Source organism: Nelumbo nucifera, chromosome 4 (assembly GCF_055504915.1).
Source record: "Nelumbo nucifera cultivar China Antique chromosome 4, China Antique-T2T, whole genome shotgun sequence".
In the NCBI taxonomy this organism is placed as follows: Eukaryota; Viridiplantae; Streptophyta; class Magnoliopsida; order Proteales; family Nelumbonaceae; genus Nelumbo; species Nelumbo nucifera.
The window spans coordinates 91,413,407-91,433,750 of NC_142652.1; the positions used below are offsets into that span (position 1 = coordinate 91,413,407).

The 20,344-nt window shown below is 37.1% G+C and overlaps 2 protein-coding genes and 1 non-coding gene across 4 annotated transcripts; 1 reads left to right on the forward strand and 2 right to left on the reverse strand.

Moving 5' to 3' along the window:
• Positions 1 to 548: 548 nt before the first annotated feature.
• On the reverse strand, positions 549 to 9,880 carry LOC104611443 (polyphosphatidylinositol phosphatase). 2 transcript variants are annotated; one of them, XM_010278492.3, is made up of 8 exons: positions 9,760 to 9,880; positions 6,619 to 6,797; positions 6,399 to 6,521; positions 4,276 to 4,493; positions 2,544 to 2,687; positions 1,966 to 2,183; positions 1,612 to 1,870; positions 549 to 1,162 (listed from the first exon to the last, which is right to left on the reverse strand). In XM_010278492.3, exons 2-8 carry the CDS (start codon positions 6,692 to 6,694, stop codon positions 1,028 to 1,030), a joined length of 1,173 nt encoding a protein of 390 aa, XP_010276794.1. In that variant the 5' UTR covers positions 6,695 to 6,797; positions 9,760 to 9,880; the 3' UTR covers positions 549 to 1,027. The 2 variants fall into 2 exon arrangements, with proteins under 2 accessions (XP_010276794.1, XP_088758522.1); XM_088902396.1 differs by lacking the exon at positions 9,760 to 9,880 and adding an exon at positions 7,056 to 7,149.
• On the reverse strand, positions 8,122 to 9,821 carry LOC104611439 (zinc finger (C2H2 type) family protein). Its single transcript, XM_088902397.1, has 2 exons — positions 9,760 to 9,821; positions 8,122 to 9,531 (listed from the first exon to the last, which is right to left on the reverse strand). The coding sequence occupies exon 2, from the start codon at positions 9,489 to 9,491 to the stop codon at positions 8,334 to 8,336; it is 1,158 nt and encodes a 385-aa protein (XP_088758523.1). The 5' UTR covers positions 9,492 to 9,531; positions 9,760 to 9,821; the 3' UTR covers positions 8,122 to 8,333.
• A 5,498-nt stretch (positions 9,881 to 15,378) lies between the features above and the next one.
• Positions 15,379 to 15,574, forward strand: LOC148800848 (U2 spliceosomal RNA). The gene has a single exon (XR_016070991.1). It is a non-coding gene; the product is annotated as a U2 spliceosomal RNA (small nuclear RNA).
• The last annotated feature ends 4,770 nt before the right edge of the window (positions 15,575 to 20,344 follow it).

Consider the following 20,344-nt stretch of genomic DNA (forward strand, 5'->3'; position numbering starts at 1 on the left):
GAAAAAAGCCCACGATTGATTAACCGAACCATGAGCATATCTAATGACAGTGGAATCAACGGGCCAATAGTATTCATTTTTATCTCTTCTTTGTATTTCTTTGCTAGGAAACATTTTTATTTTCTTCTAAGACTTATCTTTTCTTTCGCTTCTATATACCCAAAACAAGAAAAAGAAAAGACTTGAATCATTTCTTAATTCTAATTGTCAAATTTCAAATTAAAGCTCCGTTTGTATATATTTGTACTGTACATATTTGTAACTGTATTCTTTCCAAACTGAGACTACAGGAAACCAATGAAGTGGTATTTATCAAAATTCATGGGGGGGTTTGATTGATCAAAGTTCTTCCGGTTCCCGGTATCATGTCCTTCCGGCAGAATAAATTTTCCCAAAAGAAAAATAATTATGCTATTGACCATTGCCATTATCGGAGAGGGAATGCAGATGTGTTTGCACATGGGGAACATCTCCGCATGCTTTAAATTCATGGAGAGATGCTCCCAATGTTCGGCTGAGGATCAATTTTGCGAGGAGAAAATCAGATATCTCAACAACAAAAAAAGGCAGCTCATATAGCTGGATTCCATCTGTAAAGAAACATATTACAATTACAGATTCAATACTCAATGACGGAAACAAGGCAATTAGTTAAGGGCTTGAGGCTTCAAGGATATAGATATGAACATAATGATGCAGCTGCAAAATGATATCCAAAAATCCATTACTGTTTTACCTTTTCTCCCTTCTTGGATTTTGTTAAATCCTTTTGTACTCACATACCCCCTGGTAAATTCATCCGACTAATAACAAAATAGTCAAAATCAAGCACTGAGGGACTCCATTGACTGGTTGGATACAGGTTATCCTGGAATTAAAGCTTATCATGAAGCAGCTCCTTCAGGAATTGAACGAGAGAGAAGCCCAATCATGAATTGTACAAGGATAGGGAACTAGAACCAGAGAGTGAAGCTTATATTTAAAAGTCAAAGGATAGGGAACTAGAACCAGAGAGTGAAGCTTATATTTAAAAGTCGTACTTTGTTCTTCCACTTTTTAAGATAAGGCACAACATATCTGCAATGCCAGAGCAGGCAGTTGAATTGAAGAAGTTCCACGATTCAAGCATCAGCCTCTTCCTCGATCCCTTGAAATGAACAACCTGTACCCAATCAAAGGAATGAGTTGGCGTCATGTTTCAGGGTCATGCCCCCTTTTAGTGCAAATAAAGAAAATTCTGTCAGTTTTCTTGGTCCTCCTGTCATTTTATAGATGTAGGTGTATATGCAAAGGCAACACTAGGGTGCCTGTACAAAGGTGCAGTATCATGTTGGATACTTCAATTTTTAATGTAAATTCCATACCCAACACCGTATCCAACTTTGTCCTTGCCATTTAGGTAACATAGCTTTTATGTGGTTTAGAATATCAAGGAGATAAGATCCTTTATGTGAAAATTCAGAACCAAATGGGCTTTTCCCCCTTTGGTCTCAGACTGAAAATTTATCCATTTAATCATCAAAAAAATTAAAAAAAAAAAAGATGGTGATTATGCTGATTCCAGTTAACAGGGTATGCCTAAAGAAAATTACAATAAAAAAGGACTTTCACCTTAACATCCAAAGGCATCCCATGAAATTGCCCAGCACCCTCAGGTGGTGTCCAGTTGTATACTGCACATGGTAAAAACAGCAGTGATGCCCCATGAATTTCTTCCATAAATGCTTGTGGTCTAGAAAATCTCCTCACATCAAATGAAGGATGAGACTTCACAACCCAAGCTAGGGCTAACTGGTCTCCAAGCATTCTTGAAGCTTCCATGTATTTGGTACTGTAAGTTTCCAGCACTACTTGTAAGAATGCCTTTGCTCTGCAAACAACATATGCACTCTGAATTCCCATATAGACCTTTACCCATATCTCAGAAAAAAGAAACATTGGATGCAAGCAACGAAATTCGCCAACCTTAGAATTCCGTCGGGTGTGCCCTTTACTGCAATAAATCCTGAATTCAGAGGTTGATCTTTGTTATTCCGGAATGTGAGAGCCAAATGAAAATCCGGATGGTTGTGGAATATCTGTCCCAGGTTACCAACCACTGCCACATCCGAATCAGTGAATATGTAATGATTAACATGATCCTGCCTTTGAGAATATTCCTCAAGCCTTCTTTGTAAGAAGTCCTGCATAAACAGGAGATTCATAGTATGTATGAATGGTTAGAATCACAACAAGAAACAAACAGTCGGCTGGTTGAGACATTTAACCAAGAAATATGGTTATTCACGTGATATTGCATCACTATATTTTTCTTTGATAAGTAGCATATTAGTTTATTGATTTTTAATTAACAGAAAGCATTTTCATAAAGCATTTATGCATGTGACACACTGACACTGCAGTCAAAACTTCACATGGAAAAACATTTTCTGAACCAAATAACAAAAGAATCAACTAGCTGAAAATATCTGAAGAAAAACAGCTAGCATTGTTGATTAAAAAAAGAAATTTATCAGTCATATATAGATGCAATCTGCTCTTACAATGTAAGACCTGATTCTTTGAAGCATCAGTTTGCCCCGCGAATATTCACCTTCAATAGGAAGTACACTGACTCTATTTCTGTGTACTGGAAGCTTAGAAGCTGGATCAGTCAGGATAATTATGTTACTTTGTGGCATTGACACCTGCAAGAAGTATATAATGGATGAAAAGAGTAAGGACTTGAATCAGTTCCCAACTTCTGTAGAACCATGACTTAAATGGTTATACTGTATAAATCATTTTTTTAGTTTCATGCAAGTTTGGATTATCTGCAAAAATATTTGCTCTATATAAGAGCTTATTTGAAAACATGCTTCTTTAACAAAACAAGTACAAAAAGAAGCCCCCCCCCCAAAAAAAAAAAAAAAGTATTCCAAACATGGGTTTGAAATCCAATATATTTATAGAACCTATGGTTACTGTTGAAACCAGGTCGGATTCAGATCAGCTCCAGCTACATCCAATTCTGATCCAATTATAAAAACTTAATCCAAATTAGGGATGATCATGGGCCAGGCCAGGCTTTGGGCCTGTCTTTAAATATAAAATAGTATATATATAATATTTTATATTATATAACATATAATATATGCATAGAATTTACGCTATACTTGATAATAATATAATAATATATAACATAACATAAATTGCAAGCCAGGCCAAGCTAGAAATGACCACCCTAATCCAAAACTTATCAGATCTAGGGGGTTTCTAAAAGATATCATTAAAATAAAGAAAAAAAAAACTCAAAAGTAAAAAAAAAAAAAACACTTTTTAAGTAAGCATATTCAGTAGGACGTCCTATGGTGTTTGCTGATGGCATAACATTAATTGATGAAACTAGCAAAAGATTAAATGAAAAATTAGGTTTGTGGAGAAATACCTTAGGAACAAGAGGCTTTAAAAGAAGTAGGACTAAAACAAAATATATGCAATGTAAACTCAATAATGATAGGAATACAAATCAGGGTACAGTTAGGATTAGAGGTGAGATTTTTTTATTTTTTTTGAGAAAAAGTAATGCATTATAGGAAACTGAACAGAATATACAAGGCCCTGTTCAAAAATAAATTGCACAGGGGAAAACACTGAGAAGCTGATTACACTGCAGAGATAACTTTAATGTGACCTCTTCCACTATCTTGGTTCAACAATCCATAATAAGGGAGAGATAAGGATGATTTTTACTAACCAAATAAAAGTGATTGGAATATTTTCCCTGCATGTTGGATATTTTTAGTTGCTGAGTTAAAGTTCTAAAGTATTAGAAAAATGCAAGTCTTTTATCATCTCATAATTTAATTATTAATCATGATAAAATGCAATAAATTATGAACTCATAATAGTAACTCATTTCTTAATCCAATACAGTTTGGGCTAATTATTTTCGAAAAAACAGATAGTGATGCTAATTACTGAATGTCCAACATGATATGGAAAATTCTAACAAACTCTCTTGTTCTTTAATTTGCTCTTATTAGATTCCAAACAGACAATTATATTATCCAGTAAGTTACCATTTATCAATACATGACGAGAACAAAATCCTACTTCCTTTTATGTTAAAATATCCAAGTAATCATTTAGACCCTAATGGTGACTTGCTTTCCTGTTGTATGGAAGCTTGAGATTTGATAATCATAATGGGTGGGGCTTCAATCTTTGACTGTTTTTTTTTCTTGTAGGTAAAACGCAACTGTATTTTACCATTTAGTTCAAATAGTAGATTACCTGGATGAAATTGATGAAGACATCTAAAATAGCCATCGACCTCTCCACTTTATCATATGAAATGTTCCCAACAGTCACCAAGTTAGATGATCTATCATTAACACGTGCAGGGAGAGTAGTGTTATAGACAGTAAAAACAGTGACAAATGATATGGTGTCCTGGAAATTGGAAATGTTAGACAAGGTAGAAAAATGGGTCTTGTTTAAAGCTTTGAGACCTGCAACAGAAGCAACAAAGAAAGTACATTTAAGATTGTGCACATAAATAAAATTGATAATACAGCAGCAGAATGGGATTTGCAGTTATGTGTCCCCAAGAAAAAGGAATAGAAGAAAGGATATGGCATCTGTAAGATAAAAACATGTGAATACAAATACCAAGTGACAAATTCTGAACTCTTTAACTCCTAATCACCTCACCTAGCCACCCAACTTGGGTAAGCCAGCCATAAGTTACAGAAAGAGCCTCAAAAGAATAAAAAAAAAAAATAGTTAATAGAAGAATATGTTCTTGGATGGTCCCATTCAGAATTGCTTCCTGGAAAGTTACCCCTTCTCTAGCCATGCAGAGTGTTGATGTGCCCAATTCATGCTACCGATCTGATAGTCAACCAAAGGGATTTGTTTTTGTGTCCTTGTCTCCTTGAGGGCCTTGACCGTGTAAGCTCCATACCTTTTACTGAATTATAATTTTTCGCTATCAACCAAAGTCAAGGATAAAAGACACTATTTTTTCTTTGCCATGTAAGAGAAGCCTATTTGTTTGAAACAAGGAGAAAGGGTGGAGTTGGTTGCAATGGAAAAAAAAATAGCGATGAAGCGCCTAGTAAAAATGGATTGAGATAAAGGAGACACAAAACAAAGTCTCCTAAAGACTCTATAATACAAAATATTCACCAACCTATGTTTCCAGGGGATAGAGTATCACCACATAAAAAGCCATTACCCAATGCTGATGTGATCCTTGCTATCTATGATCTTGGTAGGGTGGACTGGACAGAGACCTAACCTAAAATGTCAACTCTAAGATATGAACCTACACTCTCAAGCTTGGCAACCTCAGAGGTTTTATCACTGCATCAAGCAGTAGCTCCTGTAGAGAAACAAATTTTGGATGGAGTCACCCTATGGTAGAATGGTATCATATTCGAAGTTCAGGATGGAGTAGCACCTACAGCAGCCAATAGAAAATGGGAAAAGAGATAATCTGCTTTCAACCTGAAGTGCATATTAGTATTTAGTAAAGAGGCCGGTGATTTGCATACAATATGGAAGTTGGCAACTTATACTCTACTATTAGAATGCAAAATAAGAGCTACTTAGAAACATCTTGCCTCTAAGGAATAAACAGTTGATAACTACTAATGTCACTTCTATGAGGAAACCAGACTATCAGACCATTGGATAGAGTGATTCCTTTGAGCTGATGTCATGTCATTCCTATTTGTCTTTATGATTGCTAAGTCTAGGGAGTCTAGGGTCTCATTTCTCTTTTTGATAGAAGGAGATTCTTTAAAGGCAATCAGATAGGACAAAGGTGATTCTGTGGATAGTTTGCTGCATAAGGTTTCTAAAAATACCAAAATAAAGCCCTGCCCTTGTTGACATAGGAAATTATGGAATCAATAAAGTAACAGGATTGCTATACTCTATGGCATGAGGCTTGATCTCAAGCTTCCCAAAACATGGTAATTTTCCAACATATCAGCCTTCAATCACACAGCTTCATCTCTTTCTCCCAGAATAAGTTCTCTTTGAGCTAGTTAGCATCAATAATCAGTCTCAATTATATTATATGGTTTCCTCAGCTACATCCAGAAGCAAATTTGCCAACCTCTAAGAAAGGCATCCCAAGGAATAGACATCAAGCTAAATAATTTTTTTACAGAAATACAATAGAACAAACAAAATGTGAAAGGAATTAGAGTCCAAAAGGTATAGTCTAATCAGCAGGTGTACCAATAAAATTATCTTTAGAAATTACCTACTCACATGGAGAACTGAACTGCAAACAATGATGGATATTACTGGAACTGTTCAAATGAATAATTCAATATTATCAAAGACAAAGATCTTAAATGCATTGTAAGCAACATTATAATCTTCTTAAAGTAAATAAGTACCTTGACATTGCAAACGGTCATGCAAGCCTTGACCAGCAGCAGGCCCAAGAACCAGATGATCAAATTTCTTGTTATGTTTTCTGGGAAGCCCTTCTATATTTGAATATTGGTGCAGTTCCAAAACTAAGAAATGCAGCAAAAACCTTTCTTCAGATCCAGCTAATGGCAGAATAGAAGGAAAGTTCAATAACAGAGGGAATGCAAGAAGAGGACCAATCACCTGGGAATAAGTAAGTAATGAAGAAAATGAGGGGCAAACAGAAAAGAGAACGACGCCATCCACCAGAAGCTCTCATAACTAACAGTTTATTCTAGGAGTCTGCCAGATTCCATCGCCCGACAAGAGGAATGGAAGTCAAGTAAATAAGGACTTTGCCCTAGGTGTGGGCCAGAAAGTAGCTAAAACAAACAAAAAAAAAAAGCAAAGGTTATTGTTGACAACAAGAGAAATTTTAGAGATTTTTCACTAAGCAAAGATCAATCACCATCAAGTTAATGTCAGAATTATACAATCTTTTTGTTAATTGCAATATGTAGCTCACCAATAACAGAGTATATACTTTTTTCAGGGTTATTAGGTGGGAAGATATTCTTTGCTCTGTATGGGGTATTGTTAAAACTAGCAATTATTGCAACTTTGCCACCGAGCAGTTATACCATTAGCATTAAACCAGTAGTTCACTGAAAAAACAGTTGTAATCTGATTGTTGTCATCATCTGCTATTTGGCAACATTAGAGGCTCACCATAGCAAAGCAGACCTGTCCTCAAAGAAAGAAAAGGTTTGGTTCAAAACCATCAAATTTTCTCCCTGAAGTAATCAACTTTATTTGCAGAATGTATTTCATTCTTGTCAAGATAACTTCCATGCAGGATAGTGGCACAAGCTGTAATTATTCTAACCCCCTAAGGAGCTTTTCCTTTTTCTTAAAGGGCCTTTTGTTGCATCTATTGGGAGTTCTCTCCCTTTCAGTAATACAATCATTTTATTTACCTTTCAAAGAAAAAAAGTTATGTAAATTAGTTCATTATTCTAACCCTCTAAGGTCTTAAAGTAACTTGATAATATACTTCTTTTCTTTCTTTCCTGAGGCAACCTTTGAACTATAGAAACAGAAATAGATCAGTTTGTGTGTGTATGTGTGTATGTGTGTGTGTGTGTGAGAGAGAGAGAGAGGTGAACTGGCTCCATTTATGTATCTGCCACATTAGGTCATGTTCCTCCCCATCATACTTGAAGTTGTTATGTGGTCTTCCTACTAAATACTTCATTCAACCCATAGGTTTAAAAAAATGGGCAAGAAAGCACTAGAACATACTAACTGGATAATCAAAACCACTAATGTACTTTAAAAAAGGCAGATCATCACATGCATTCAATAAAGCTTCTGCATATATGATGTGTTATGAGCAAGAGGTGAGGTATGAGAATATGTTTAAAAAAAATCAAAGGGAGAGAGATAAAGTGTGTGTGTGTGTGTGGGCGTGCGCACGCGCGCGCGCGCGCGTGTGTGTGTGTGTGAGAGAGAGAGAGAGAGAGAGAGAGGGTCTATCTGCGTTAGATGAAAAAGAGTGGAAAAAGAAAGTAGCAGATGTTTGCAGATAGAACTTCTCTCATTTGAATAGCCAAAAGTAAGACTGAAATGTTGCCTTAAATAGCTCATAACTATTTTCACAAAAGAGTGAATAAGGAAATAAAACAAAAACCTTATTCTAGTAGATGTCTAGTAAATTTTGCCTCTAACTTGAATAGCCAAAAGTAAGACAAAGAACGGTTCCTTAAATTAAATAGCTCATAGCTTTCCCTGTTTACTTAAAAGAATGGGAATTACAAGGTTTTGGACCTTCATAAAATTAAAGTGACACAAAGACCTGGTAACATAAGTGAGTTTTACCAAGCTAAAAATACCCTTTTAGTGCACATGACAGGAACCAATTATTTAAACAATTTCCCAGCCGTATCTTCAGTATCAGAGACTAGTTCCCACCAAGGCCTCACATCTTCCTTCTCAACCAGATCCTCAACTTCCATAGAGAGATTTTCTTCAATGTCCCCATCCTCGCTCTCATATTCGGAGGCATCAAAATCATATTCCTTTCTCTCCAATCCTGGTTTGTATGTCCACTCAAGTCTCTTCAGGACATCACGATCCTTCCACTTCCCCAATACTGATGAAGCCTCTTTTTTAGCCTTCCCCAGCAGGACTTCCTTCCATGAAAACCCCACATCAGCACATCTCTTGAGATCTCCATTGTTGTTATCCCCTACAACAACTGTCTTCAGACATCTCAATCTTGCTTCTCTCAAAACATCCAGAAAATCAGAATCATCTGAAACAAGAACCAAACACTCTACCCGTCTCTTGTCCATCATTTCCACCATACGATTTCTTAATGCAATATCCGCTGCTTGAGGCTTATCCGACACAGTCTGAACCCAAAAACCTGCCCTCTTGAGCTCATCAGCAAGACCATATCCAACCTTCGGAGTTAAAACATCCCTGACAGCTTTTTTATACTTCTCCATCTTCATGGAAAACTTGGCAACCAACTTTACCCTCTGCTTTCCTCTTGCAGACTCCAACCTATTCATCCGTTTCATCTGTTCCCGTTCATGAAGTTGCTTGAAGTGATTAACGAGCTTGACATTCGTATAGAATTTCCTGCCACAGACTCGACATAAGTACGGCTCAGCAGGCATAATTATTCCTTTTTTCTCTAACTGATCCAGCGCCTTCCTCTCTTTCCTTTGCTCTCTAACTACAGGTGGGACATAACTAAAGGCATGGCGATTGGCATAAGCAACCATATATCGGATAATGCCAAATGCAGATGCCGCAGTCCTAAGTTTAACAGCGGCCTCGTAAGGAGGAAATGAGTTGGGTGGCTTGTTATCCAAGTCCCAGAAGATACCAACATTGTTTCCCACAGTTTTCGGCACCAAAGTAGAAGATGGGTCTGAAGAACCAAAACGCAGCTTCAATCCAAAATGAGAAAATTTACCCAAGTCAAGACCTTGACCAAGGTCTTGAGTTGGAGATCTTCTAGAGAGTATTGCAGACAACGAAACACGAAATCTTAGAAATCCAACCATACCCAACTCCTATTTCTTTGCCCTCTAATCAGTTGAGTTGCTGAAAAGATTATTAAGAAGTAAGGAAAACAAAGAATATCTAGATTTGGAAAGAAAAACAATCTTCCGCCATGTTCATATCATAACTACTGTGTTATTCGACTATCCGGTGATACTTAATCCTATGCGAGATTGAGAAACATAAGATGAAAAGGAGAAATTGAAAATCCGTGCAAAGATGTATACGATTGTGAAATTCTAGGGAAAGAGAAGCAAGGGATCGACTAACCTTTGAGCGTCGAAGGCACCAAATGGAGATCCAGGAAATAACTCACAGAAGCGGTGAGTTTTTTTTGGGGGGAAAATTTCGGGTCAGTACCTGTACTTTGCTGCCTATGTCACTTTGGTTCCTTTAAAATGCAACAATTCATTATCCAACCTTTCGAAACATGACAATCGATGATTATCTGCCGTTAATTAGTTGATAATCAGGTGTTAAGTGGCATTTAAAAAAGACACAAATGTACTTTGAGTGTCATCTTTATCGATCATCCAAATATTGAACAAAAATTAACAATTTTAAATCCTTATCTCTTCTGTTTAAGAAAGTTAGGATCACCAAAATACCCATCCAAACATGATTCCAACTTTCTTGGATGGAAAATGTAAGGATTGGGACTTTAATTTTTTGTCAATGTTTAGATACTTGATAAAGAAAATTAAGTAATACATGAAGGGCATTTGTATCTTTTACAAATGTCACTTAAAAATTGGTTAGCTGCTAGTACTGGATTGTCACGTTTTAAATGTATGGGTACTGAATTGTCGCATTTTAAAATTTGGGGACCAAAGTGGCACTAGGCCCAAAGTACAAGGTACTAATCAGGAATTTTCCCTTTTTTTTTAAGGGACCAAGGGAGTTTGGTGCTCTTTGCCTCTTTCCCAAGTCTGCATCTCTAGTACTAATAGTAGTAGGCACATTGGGTGAGCACCAATTGGATTAGGTCAGGTTGAGGTCAACCCTAACCCAATCTGATATGTAAAACGCCAACTAGGGTTGCCAACGTGGTAGGTCCAATTAGATGGATCTGAATGACCCTACCCGATTGATTTGGTTCTTATTCCAGAACCAGGATCTAATACCGATGGATCTGTTCCAATTTTGCCCATCAGGTCAAACTCAATTGTCCCAATAACCAATCGGTTAAGTTTTAGGTCTAAACATTATAGGCCCTATGAGGTGTGGTTTGATTTAGGTTCCTTAATGGTTATTGGCGGATCAATTCCAATTTTATCCAAATCAAATCCATACATAACTCATTGACAACCCTAATGCCAACTACATTGGGTTTGAGTTGGTCTAACTCTCTACCTCCTTTTGTGAAATCATCAAATGTTCTTATTTCACATATTCAAGGATTTTTAGCATCTCACCTTGTTTTATATAAATAATAAATGTTAAATCCAAATACCATATTTGATATGGAGTTAATACTTGCTTGTGCATATTACACATATATCCTCTTACACTAGTGATAAGCAAAAAGAATATAGTTATCACGCTTCTAAAATAGGGTAAAATACTTATACCTCCTCTGACGTTTCTACTAAGTACTTAAACCTCCCTTGATGTAAAATCTGCTTGCTGACCCCTTTTCCTTAGTTGCACATTAGAAATTTAATTGAAATATAAATCTATTGCTCTAAATTTTTTGAAATACCCAAATTACCCATGAATTATGCCTAGGTTCCGCTGACGCTTCTAATAAGAACATTGTTGTCATTTGAAACCTTTTCATATCTGCTCATCGTCTTAACAATCCAATTTCTCCTTATGCACTCAAAAAGAGACACTACGGGATTCTACTTGGCTTCCATTATCCATTTGTTGAAGGATTAGGACATATTGTTAGTTAAGCCATCAATCTTTGCACTTGTGTTGAAAGCATGTCTACTCCAAAATGTCCTTGACTCACTCCCAAGCTGGTTGACTAAAATTCTTCAACTTCAACATTGCCTCATTAAAATCTTGAGCTATATAAGCACTTGTTGCATCCCAAAAGGTGAGCGATGTTTAAGTACATATAAGAAAGTCAAGGGAGAAGTATTTTACCCAAACATGATTATGGGTAATTTTGGTATTTTAAAAAATTAGAACAATAAATTTATATTTCAATTAAGTTTATAATGTTTAACTAATTGAAGGGGTCAATAAGAAGATTTTACATCAAAGGTTAGGGGAGGTCTTTGCAACATTTAAAGGTGAGGGGAAGTATAAGTATTTTACCCTCTAAAATATTTTGCCTTCCAATATGTACATGCATGCATACATTTACATATGCTTACTTACAAGTACACACACAAACATATATATATATATATTACATATGCATACTACATATCTAAAAAATAATGGCATACATAAATAAATGTTAATATAATATTTATATATGTAAATATAAAGCAAAATAGGGTTTAGGGTAGATTGGATTGACCTAGGTCTCAACCTTAACCTAACTCAAAGTTAATTCCGATTCATACTTTTTCAATCCTTAGCCCAAACTTCAACATGATCCAACCCAACCCAACTTAACATTGGTGGAAAATCGGGATCAGGCTGATCCAACCCAAGTTGCAGTTCTAGTGTACATTATTATTGAGTAAACATGTAAGCTGAGTTGGACCAGAATGACCCAAATGAGACAGCAATGAAAATAGAGTTAGGTTTGGGAGATGTTGACCTGGGCTACGATTAGGTCATTTTTGCAACCTTCCCCTGCACCATTGCATTTGTACTAGTGCAAAAGTGTTGTGTTGAGATCAAATTTTGATTTACTTTTGTTTTGTGTTTAGTACGAGGCCAACCACAAACATCCAAACTGGTCCTTCAAATTCAATACGAGCCTGTTTGGAAGGGTCTGCTATAGAAGTGGTGATTGTTGAGCGTGTGTGTTTCAGATAAGCTACTCAGAGTAGCTTCACTCAACAATCATAAAAATGGCATTTGGAAGGCACATGCTTCATTATGGGATTTTACTAAACATAACTTCTGCATTTTCACCTTAGGCTCCATTTGTTTGCGATACAAACGCTGAACCAGGGTATTTATGTACTTCGATTCGCATTTGTGAGTGTTCATTTGACGTGTAAAAATGTAATGATTAAGAGATCAAAAATGTATTTTTTTACACGTTTGTAATACGAGGAGAGAACATTACTGTACCTATTTTTTTGATACATTTTTGTGTTTTGATAATTTTGCTTTTTGACCAAAGTAAAGACATTGGAGCATTTAATGATGGGGGTGCATGCTTTGCACCGATTTCAAATAAACAAAATAAGTACAAAAACGGTTTAAAAATGCAAACCAAAAAGAGGGTAATTATGCAAAGTATATATTTGCGTTTATATCGCAACCAAATGTAACCTTAGGCTCAGTTTGGAAATAGTACAAATACAAATTTATAGAGTGCAAAACCTTGTATTTTGTATTATCTTGTATATATTTGCACTGTACACACTTATATTTGTACTCCTTCCAAATTGAGCCTTAAATCCATCTTGATACACAAAATGTCATTGTGCAAAACTCCTAACTGGCACAAAATATGCCGTGCCAATGTAGAGCTGTCAATAGATCGGGTCTAGTCCACACAGGGTGGAACCGTTCCCAAAATCATAACCAAGACAAAAAGTTTAGATCAGAACAAAAAACAAACTATTAATTGGGATAATCAGGTCTAACCTCATTTCACCCAATTATACTTGACATCTACAATCATGATAAATACTATATACAGTGGACATTTGACTTGGATTTTGTGCAAGTCATGGTGTTTGGTCCAAGTGTGTTTGAAAAACAATGCAGCACCACATAAGCCTGTCCTCCAAAGGAAATTGAAATGTTGTTAGGTTAAACCTTTTATCAAAGAAATGTGTTATTCGAGTTGTTGGGTGATGTTTCCTACAACAATGCATGCTTTTTTTTTTCACTATTTAGTTTATATGGTGGCTAATGGCATTTAGTTGTCACCACACACACATATGGTGAACATGGGTCTATTTGGTTTGGTTCCAAGCCTGAACTTGGAACATACGAACTTACTCTGTGGGTCAATTCCAAAATTTTGGAACCAAAACCTATCTTGTCAAATTTGGTTTTAGCCTTAGCGATTCCAAGGTCTACTGATGTAATCTGTTCAATTTCAAATTTTTGGAACCAAAATCTATCTTGTCAAATTCGGTTCTAGCCTTGGTGATTCCAAAGTCTATTGATGTAATCTGTTCTTTCTTCACCCCCTTCCCCTCTAGAGACTGTTCTTGATTCTCAACAACAACAACAATAATTCTTTATAAGTGACTCAATGGTAAAGTGAGACCATAGTCGTTGTAACCATGAGTGCTTGGTTCAAATCTTTACATCCTCAATGTATTTTAAAATTTATTTTTAGGCAAGTTTAGTTCCAAAACCAGTTCCACCAAGGCCAATTCTATGAATCTGTTTGGGTAATATAAACCCCTAGGTCCTAGACTTAGTTGGGTAGGAATTAGTTCTACCAATTTGAAATCAGACCATGTGTGCAAACAGATTGGGTAAGGTCAATTGAAGACCGATTTGAGATTGGTTCCAGGTAGAATCTATTCATTTGCTCATCCCAACTATTTATATGTTAATAAGACAAATATTTTTTAAATAAAATTATCTTATATATTACATAAAATTTATCCTTTTCAGATATAAAATATAAAAAAAAAATTATGAAACCTTTATATACTATTAATCAATTCAGGTCTTAATCAATTATTTGTATTCAGGTCTTAATCAATTCGAAATAGCAAAAGCCGGTCCCAACCCAATTATAATCGGGACACAAAGCTCAAAAGCAGAACCGGTACAATTGGGTTCACTTCTATCAGAGGTTTCCAAATCAAAACCGATTAGCCTATACCGGAAGTAGAGTGCCACATCGTTCAAGAAAGACGAAAGAGAGAAAGCTATTATAAATAGAAGAAAAGAAATCAGGATAAACATACATACCTAGATGGGTGATCAAGAAGGCTCATGGCTTAGGTTTGCACTGGGGAAGAGTGCCTGCCTAACATCTCCCCAATGGCACCGGGGGTAAGCGTTCGCGTGGCCCCTACCAAATTCCTAATTTCAAGTTTTTACTCTCTGTTTTGTTAATGGGGCTACATCTTAGTCCCATATTCTAGGTTTTGGTCTCACGAGTTTTCCCATCTTTGGTAATGCAAGGAGAAGTAATTTCAAGATTCTCAACCATTTTGCTGACTACATTGCTACACGTTGTGATCCTTTCTTAGTTTCTAGTTTCTACTATCAAAAATTCAAAGGAAAACGGAAATACAATTTCGATTCATTGGATCAGAACAATATATATCTTAGACGATAATTTTTTGGTCAAAAACCGTTGATTCGATCAATAATCCGGTGGTTGAACCCTTGAGATCTGGATAATGGTTTTTTTGACAAAGGACTGACTCAAGGATGAAGATAGAATCGGTTGCCTGAATAATAATTCTGGGCTGAGCAGTCCAACTGTTGGAAAACCATGATACGAACATGGCTATGTAAGCATAACCATGGAAGCCGAACTGGCCAACCCAGATAATTCTTTGATGAACAAACTCAGATAGTTCTTGAAGCATACTCGGGACGGACCCTTAAAAGCTCAGGCGAAGGCTTTTTGAACAGGCAAGAGAGTGGTGGGTCTTGGACCAAACGACCTCTGGGCGCTGGGCGGTTGATTCATAAATGACTACACCAGCGTGATCTTGAACCAATGAATGGCGGGGAAGGAAAGGAGGACTTTAATCCCACATCGGCTGTTGGAAAGAACGGAAGAGTTAGCATGGGCTATAAAATGTGATGGAAGACACTGGAGAAGTCATACCTTTCTCGGCCTTTTGGCTAAGATCAAGTGTAGTATCTGTTCTTATCAGTTTAATATCTGATACGTGGGCCATCGGTCCGCATGATATTAAATTTATTTTTCTAGGGGGAAGACCCACCGCAGTAGCTTGCTACTGGGGTCCTCGCGCGTCGCCTATGCGTTGCACTACTGCACGGGCCTGGCGCACCCCACCAATTCATTGTTTAAAGCTTTCATTGTCCAAATTAGAGTTGTGAACTAGTGTACATAAACTTGTTCGTAGCATTTGATTTGATCTTCATCCTTTTCTAGTGTTGTGTTTGATCCTTTTGTCAAGGGGAAATGCCACAACTCTATAAGATGTCTGTTTTCTTGTGTTGATGATATTAGAGCACAAACTCGAGCTTGTTCTGAGGTTGGGGAACGGTGTTTCTCCCCCCGGTCTGCCTTCTGCCACAACTATATAAGATATCTGTTTTCTTCGTCCTTTAGGTTCAGTTTGAAAAAAGTACAAATACATATGTGCATTACACAAAATACAAGGTTTTGCATTGCATGCTATATATTTGTATTTGTTTTCCAGAACTTCGCCATTTGCAGACTGCAATACAACCTTAAATTCACCTTGTGACTTGTGATTTGCATGCTATAAATTCACCTTGTGACTTGTTACAAAAAGTTAAAAATTATTATAATGATTATAATTAATTAATAATTATTTCTAATAATAATTAATAATAATAATAATTAATAATTCATTATTAACTTTTTGTAATTCAATAAAGAAATAATATTAAAAAACTATTATAATGATTAATAATTAATTAATCTTTAATAATAATGATTATAGTAACTAATAATTCTTAATTAATATTTAATTTATAACTAATACTAATTATTAATAAAATTAATTCTAAATTAATAATTAATAATTTCTAATTTTTAATAATTAATTATAATAATTACTGTTATCTTAGTGGTTTCAGCAGTTCGAACCAGAGGAAGAAGAAGAAGAAGAAAAGGAATTGTGGAATCTGATAGCTTAAACCCTATTAGTCGACCCTAATATGAATTAGCCTCCAATTAGTCATACAAAGGCTAAACTGCCCCCCCCCCCCCCCCCCCCCCCACTTAAGTATGGGACAGGAAGTCTCTATTAAAACTGTCACATAAGCACATAACTTAACAAAAATAAAATGACTAATCTACCCTTATTCGGCTAGCTCTAACACTCCCCCTCAAGTTGGAGAATATATATCATATAATCCTAGCTTGTTACATATATAGTTCACTTTCCCTGTGCTTAAGCTTTTTGTAAACAAATCTGCCCATTGATCACCTGAGCCCACAAGTTCTGTGCTTCTCTCTCCAATTAAGACCTTCTCCCTCACAAAGTGGCAATCAATCTCTATGTGCTTTGTTCTCTCATGAAAAACAGGGTTAGATGAGATGTAGAGTGTAGCTTGATTGTCACAGTATAGTTTCATAGGTCTAGCCATGGAGAACCCGATTTATTGTAAGAGATTCCTCAGCCATACTAATTCACATGTAGTGTGTGCCATGGCTTTGTATTCGACTTCAGCATTGCTCCTTGCCACAACTGTCTGCTTCTTATTCTTCCATGTCACAAGATTTCCTCCAAGAAATGTGCAGTAACCTGTAGTAGATCTTATATCAAACACAAAGCCTACCCAATCTACATTTGTATACCCAATTACCTCAAGTCTTCCTTCTGGTTTGTACAATAACCCACGACCTGGAGCTCCCTTTAGGTACCTTACAATTCTAAGAACTGCATCCCAGTGAGGTATCCGAGGGTTCTGCATAAATTGGCTCACCACACTGACTGCAAAGGAGATGTCTGGTCTCGTGATAGTCAAATAGTTCAGCTTCCCCACTAACTGTGTATACCTTCCAGGATCATCAAATATTTCCCTTGTATCACTGCTCAACTTAGCATTTGGCTCCATGAGAGTTTTAGCCAGTTTTGCACCTAACAGTCATGTTTCATCCAACAGATCAAGAACATATTTTCTTTGGCACAGGTTTATACATTGTTTTGATCTAGCAACTTTTATACCCAAGAAATACTTCAATGTCCCAAGGTCTTTTGTTTGAAAATGGTTTTGCAGAAAGACCTTTAATTTATTGAATCTCAATTTGTCACTACTAGTTATGATAATATCATCCACATAGACCACTAATAAAATCTTTCTAGCTTCTGAATCATAGCTGAACACCGAGTGGTCAACCTGACATTGTTTCATTCCAAAATTCTTCACCACTTCACTAAATTTCCCAAACCAAGCACGAGGCGATTGTTTCAACCCATAAATTGCCTTTTTCAATCTGCACACCTTACCATCGTCCCCCTAAGCAACAAACCCAAGTGGTTGCTCCATATATACCTCCTCCATAAGGTCACCATGAAGGAAGGCAATTTAATGTCAAGTTGAAACAAGGGTCAATCATACATAACTGCCAGGGAAATTAAAACACAGACAGAGCCAATCTTAGCCACTGGAGAGAAGGTCTCCATATATTCCACCCCATACAACTGTGAATAACCTTTAGCAACAAGTCTAGCCTTCAGACGCTCCACACTACCATCCAACAAGTATTTAACAGTATACACCCATTTACAACCCACAACATGCTTACTAGGAGGAAGAAGAGTAGAGAGCTTCCATGTTTGAGTATACTGAAGGGTAGAAAGTTCTTCCTCCATTGCCTGCCGCCACCCAAGTGAGCTAAGAGCCTCTTGGACATTCTTAGGTATAGAAATAGATGACAACAGTGAAACAAACTGGCGATGTGAAGCGGAAAGGCGAGAGACTAAAACAAAATTGGAAATGGGATTGAGGGTACAACTACGTTTACCTTTCCGTAAAGCAATGGGAAGATCAAGTCCTGAAGGTTCTGGGACAAGAGCAACAACAAGATCCACAGACAAGGTAGAAGTTGGAGGAGGAGCCGGTGTCTGTCGATGAGTATACACGTGCCGGATCGGTGGTCGTTTAGTAGGGATCTGCATTGGAGGAGGTGAAGGGTCAACCCCAACTAGAACAACCGGAATGGAATCACAGACTAGAAGAGGAAGAAGAAGCAAAGGTGGAGACACCGATGCTTCAGGTTCTGAGAAGAATGGGATAGACTCAAAAAAGGTGACATCAGGACAGACATAACACTTTCAAGTAATGGGATTGTAACACTTGTACCATTTTTGAGTTCGAGAATAGCCAAGAAAGACACACTTAATAGAGCGTGCATCCAGCTTGTCTATCCCAGGACTCAGATTGTGAACAAAGCACACACAACCAAAGATGCGGGGTGTTGATGGAAAGGGAGACAAGGTGGGGAACAAAATAGAAAAGGGAGACCGACCATGAAGAATGAAGGAGGGCATCCGATTAATAAGAAAACACGCAGTAAGTACAACATCACTCCAAAATCGTTTAGGAACACTCATATGATGAAGAATAGACCAAGTAGTTTCAAGGAGATGACGGTTCTTTCATTCAGCCACCCCATTTTGTTGAAGAGTGGATGCACATGAAGTTTGATGAATGATGTCATGTTGTTCTAAATATTGTTGAAAGGAAGCAAGAAAGTAGTCACGACCGTTATCTGAACAAAAAACTTTGATTGGAACACCAAATTGTGTACGTATTTTAGTATAAAATTTTTGAAAAATGGAAAATAATTCGCTCATTTCTTTCATTAAATAAATCTCTGTCATCCTTGAACAATCACCAATAAAAGTGACAAAATACTTGTAACCATTATAAGACTATTTTAATCGGACCCCAAACATCTGAATGAACCAAAGAAAAATGACTCAACATACGACTATCAACTCTATGACTAAAGGGAACCCGACGATTTCCCATACTGACATGACTCACATTGTAAAGACAACAAATGACTCAAAGACGGAATCAGTATCTTGAGTGCCTTGAGAGATGGATGTCCCAGTTGACAATGCCACTGTAGAGGAGTGAGTGAAGTCTGAAGTGCAACTGACGATCCACTACCATCAAGGTAATACAATCCACCAGCCTCATGCCCCCACCAATCTTCTTCCCCGTCTTGAGATCTTGAAAAACACAAAAGAAAGGAAAAAATGTAATAGAGCAATTAAGAGTCTTGGTTAATTTACTAACAGACATAAGATTGAATGGAAAACTTAGGGACATATAGAACAGATGATAAAGAAAGAGAAGCTGTGCCAACATTACCAACACCACAGATGGGAGAAGAGGAACCGTTGGCAAGGGTAACAGTTTGAGATGTGGAAGTTTCAGAGAGGGAAGAGAACACACCTAGAGTCTTGGTCATGTGATCAAAGGCTCTAGAGTCAATAATCCAGGGAGAGGGTTTGGATGCCAGACAAACTATACCTGAGTGGGCAAGGGTGGCTGTAGTATGATGTGAAGTAGCATGGAGGAACTTCTCATACTCATCACGTGGTACACTCACCATCTCCTTCCCAGAAACAGATGTAGATGTAGAAGGTGTTAGATCTGCCTATTGGTTATTACTGACATCAACCCCACCAGTTACTACATGATTAGCTCACGTAGGAGGGCCATGGAGATCATAACAAAAATTCACCGAATGTTTGTCCCTGCCACAATGGGTACACTTCCTTGTAGAGTTGTTTTTTCCTTTACCACGACCTTCCCTTGATTCACAGCCAAATACGGAACCACCACGACCTCCTCGGGAGGCATGTCCTCCCCCTCTAGTACCACGTCCACCTCCTCTGGCTATCACAAATGCTGATCTGTCAGACTGTGTGGAATTCTCTGTAGATCCCAAAGAAATCCTACGAAGCCATGCAAAAACTTCCTCAAGTGTAAGAAGAGTAGAACCTCCCAATATTTGGGCCCTAACTGGTTCATATTCTGATTTCAACCCCACTAAGAACCTAGTGACATCTAGTTGTTCTCTCTGTTGTTGCTGAACCTTAACATCTGGAGT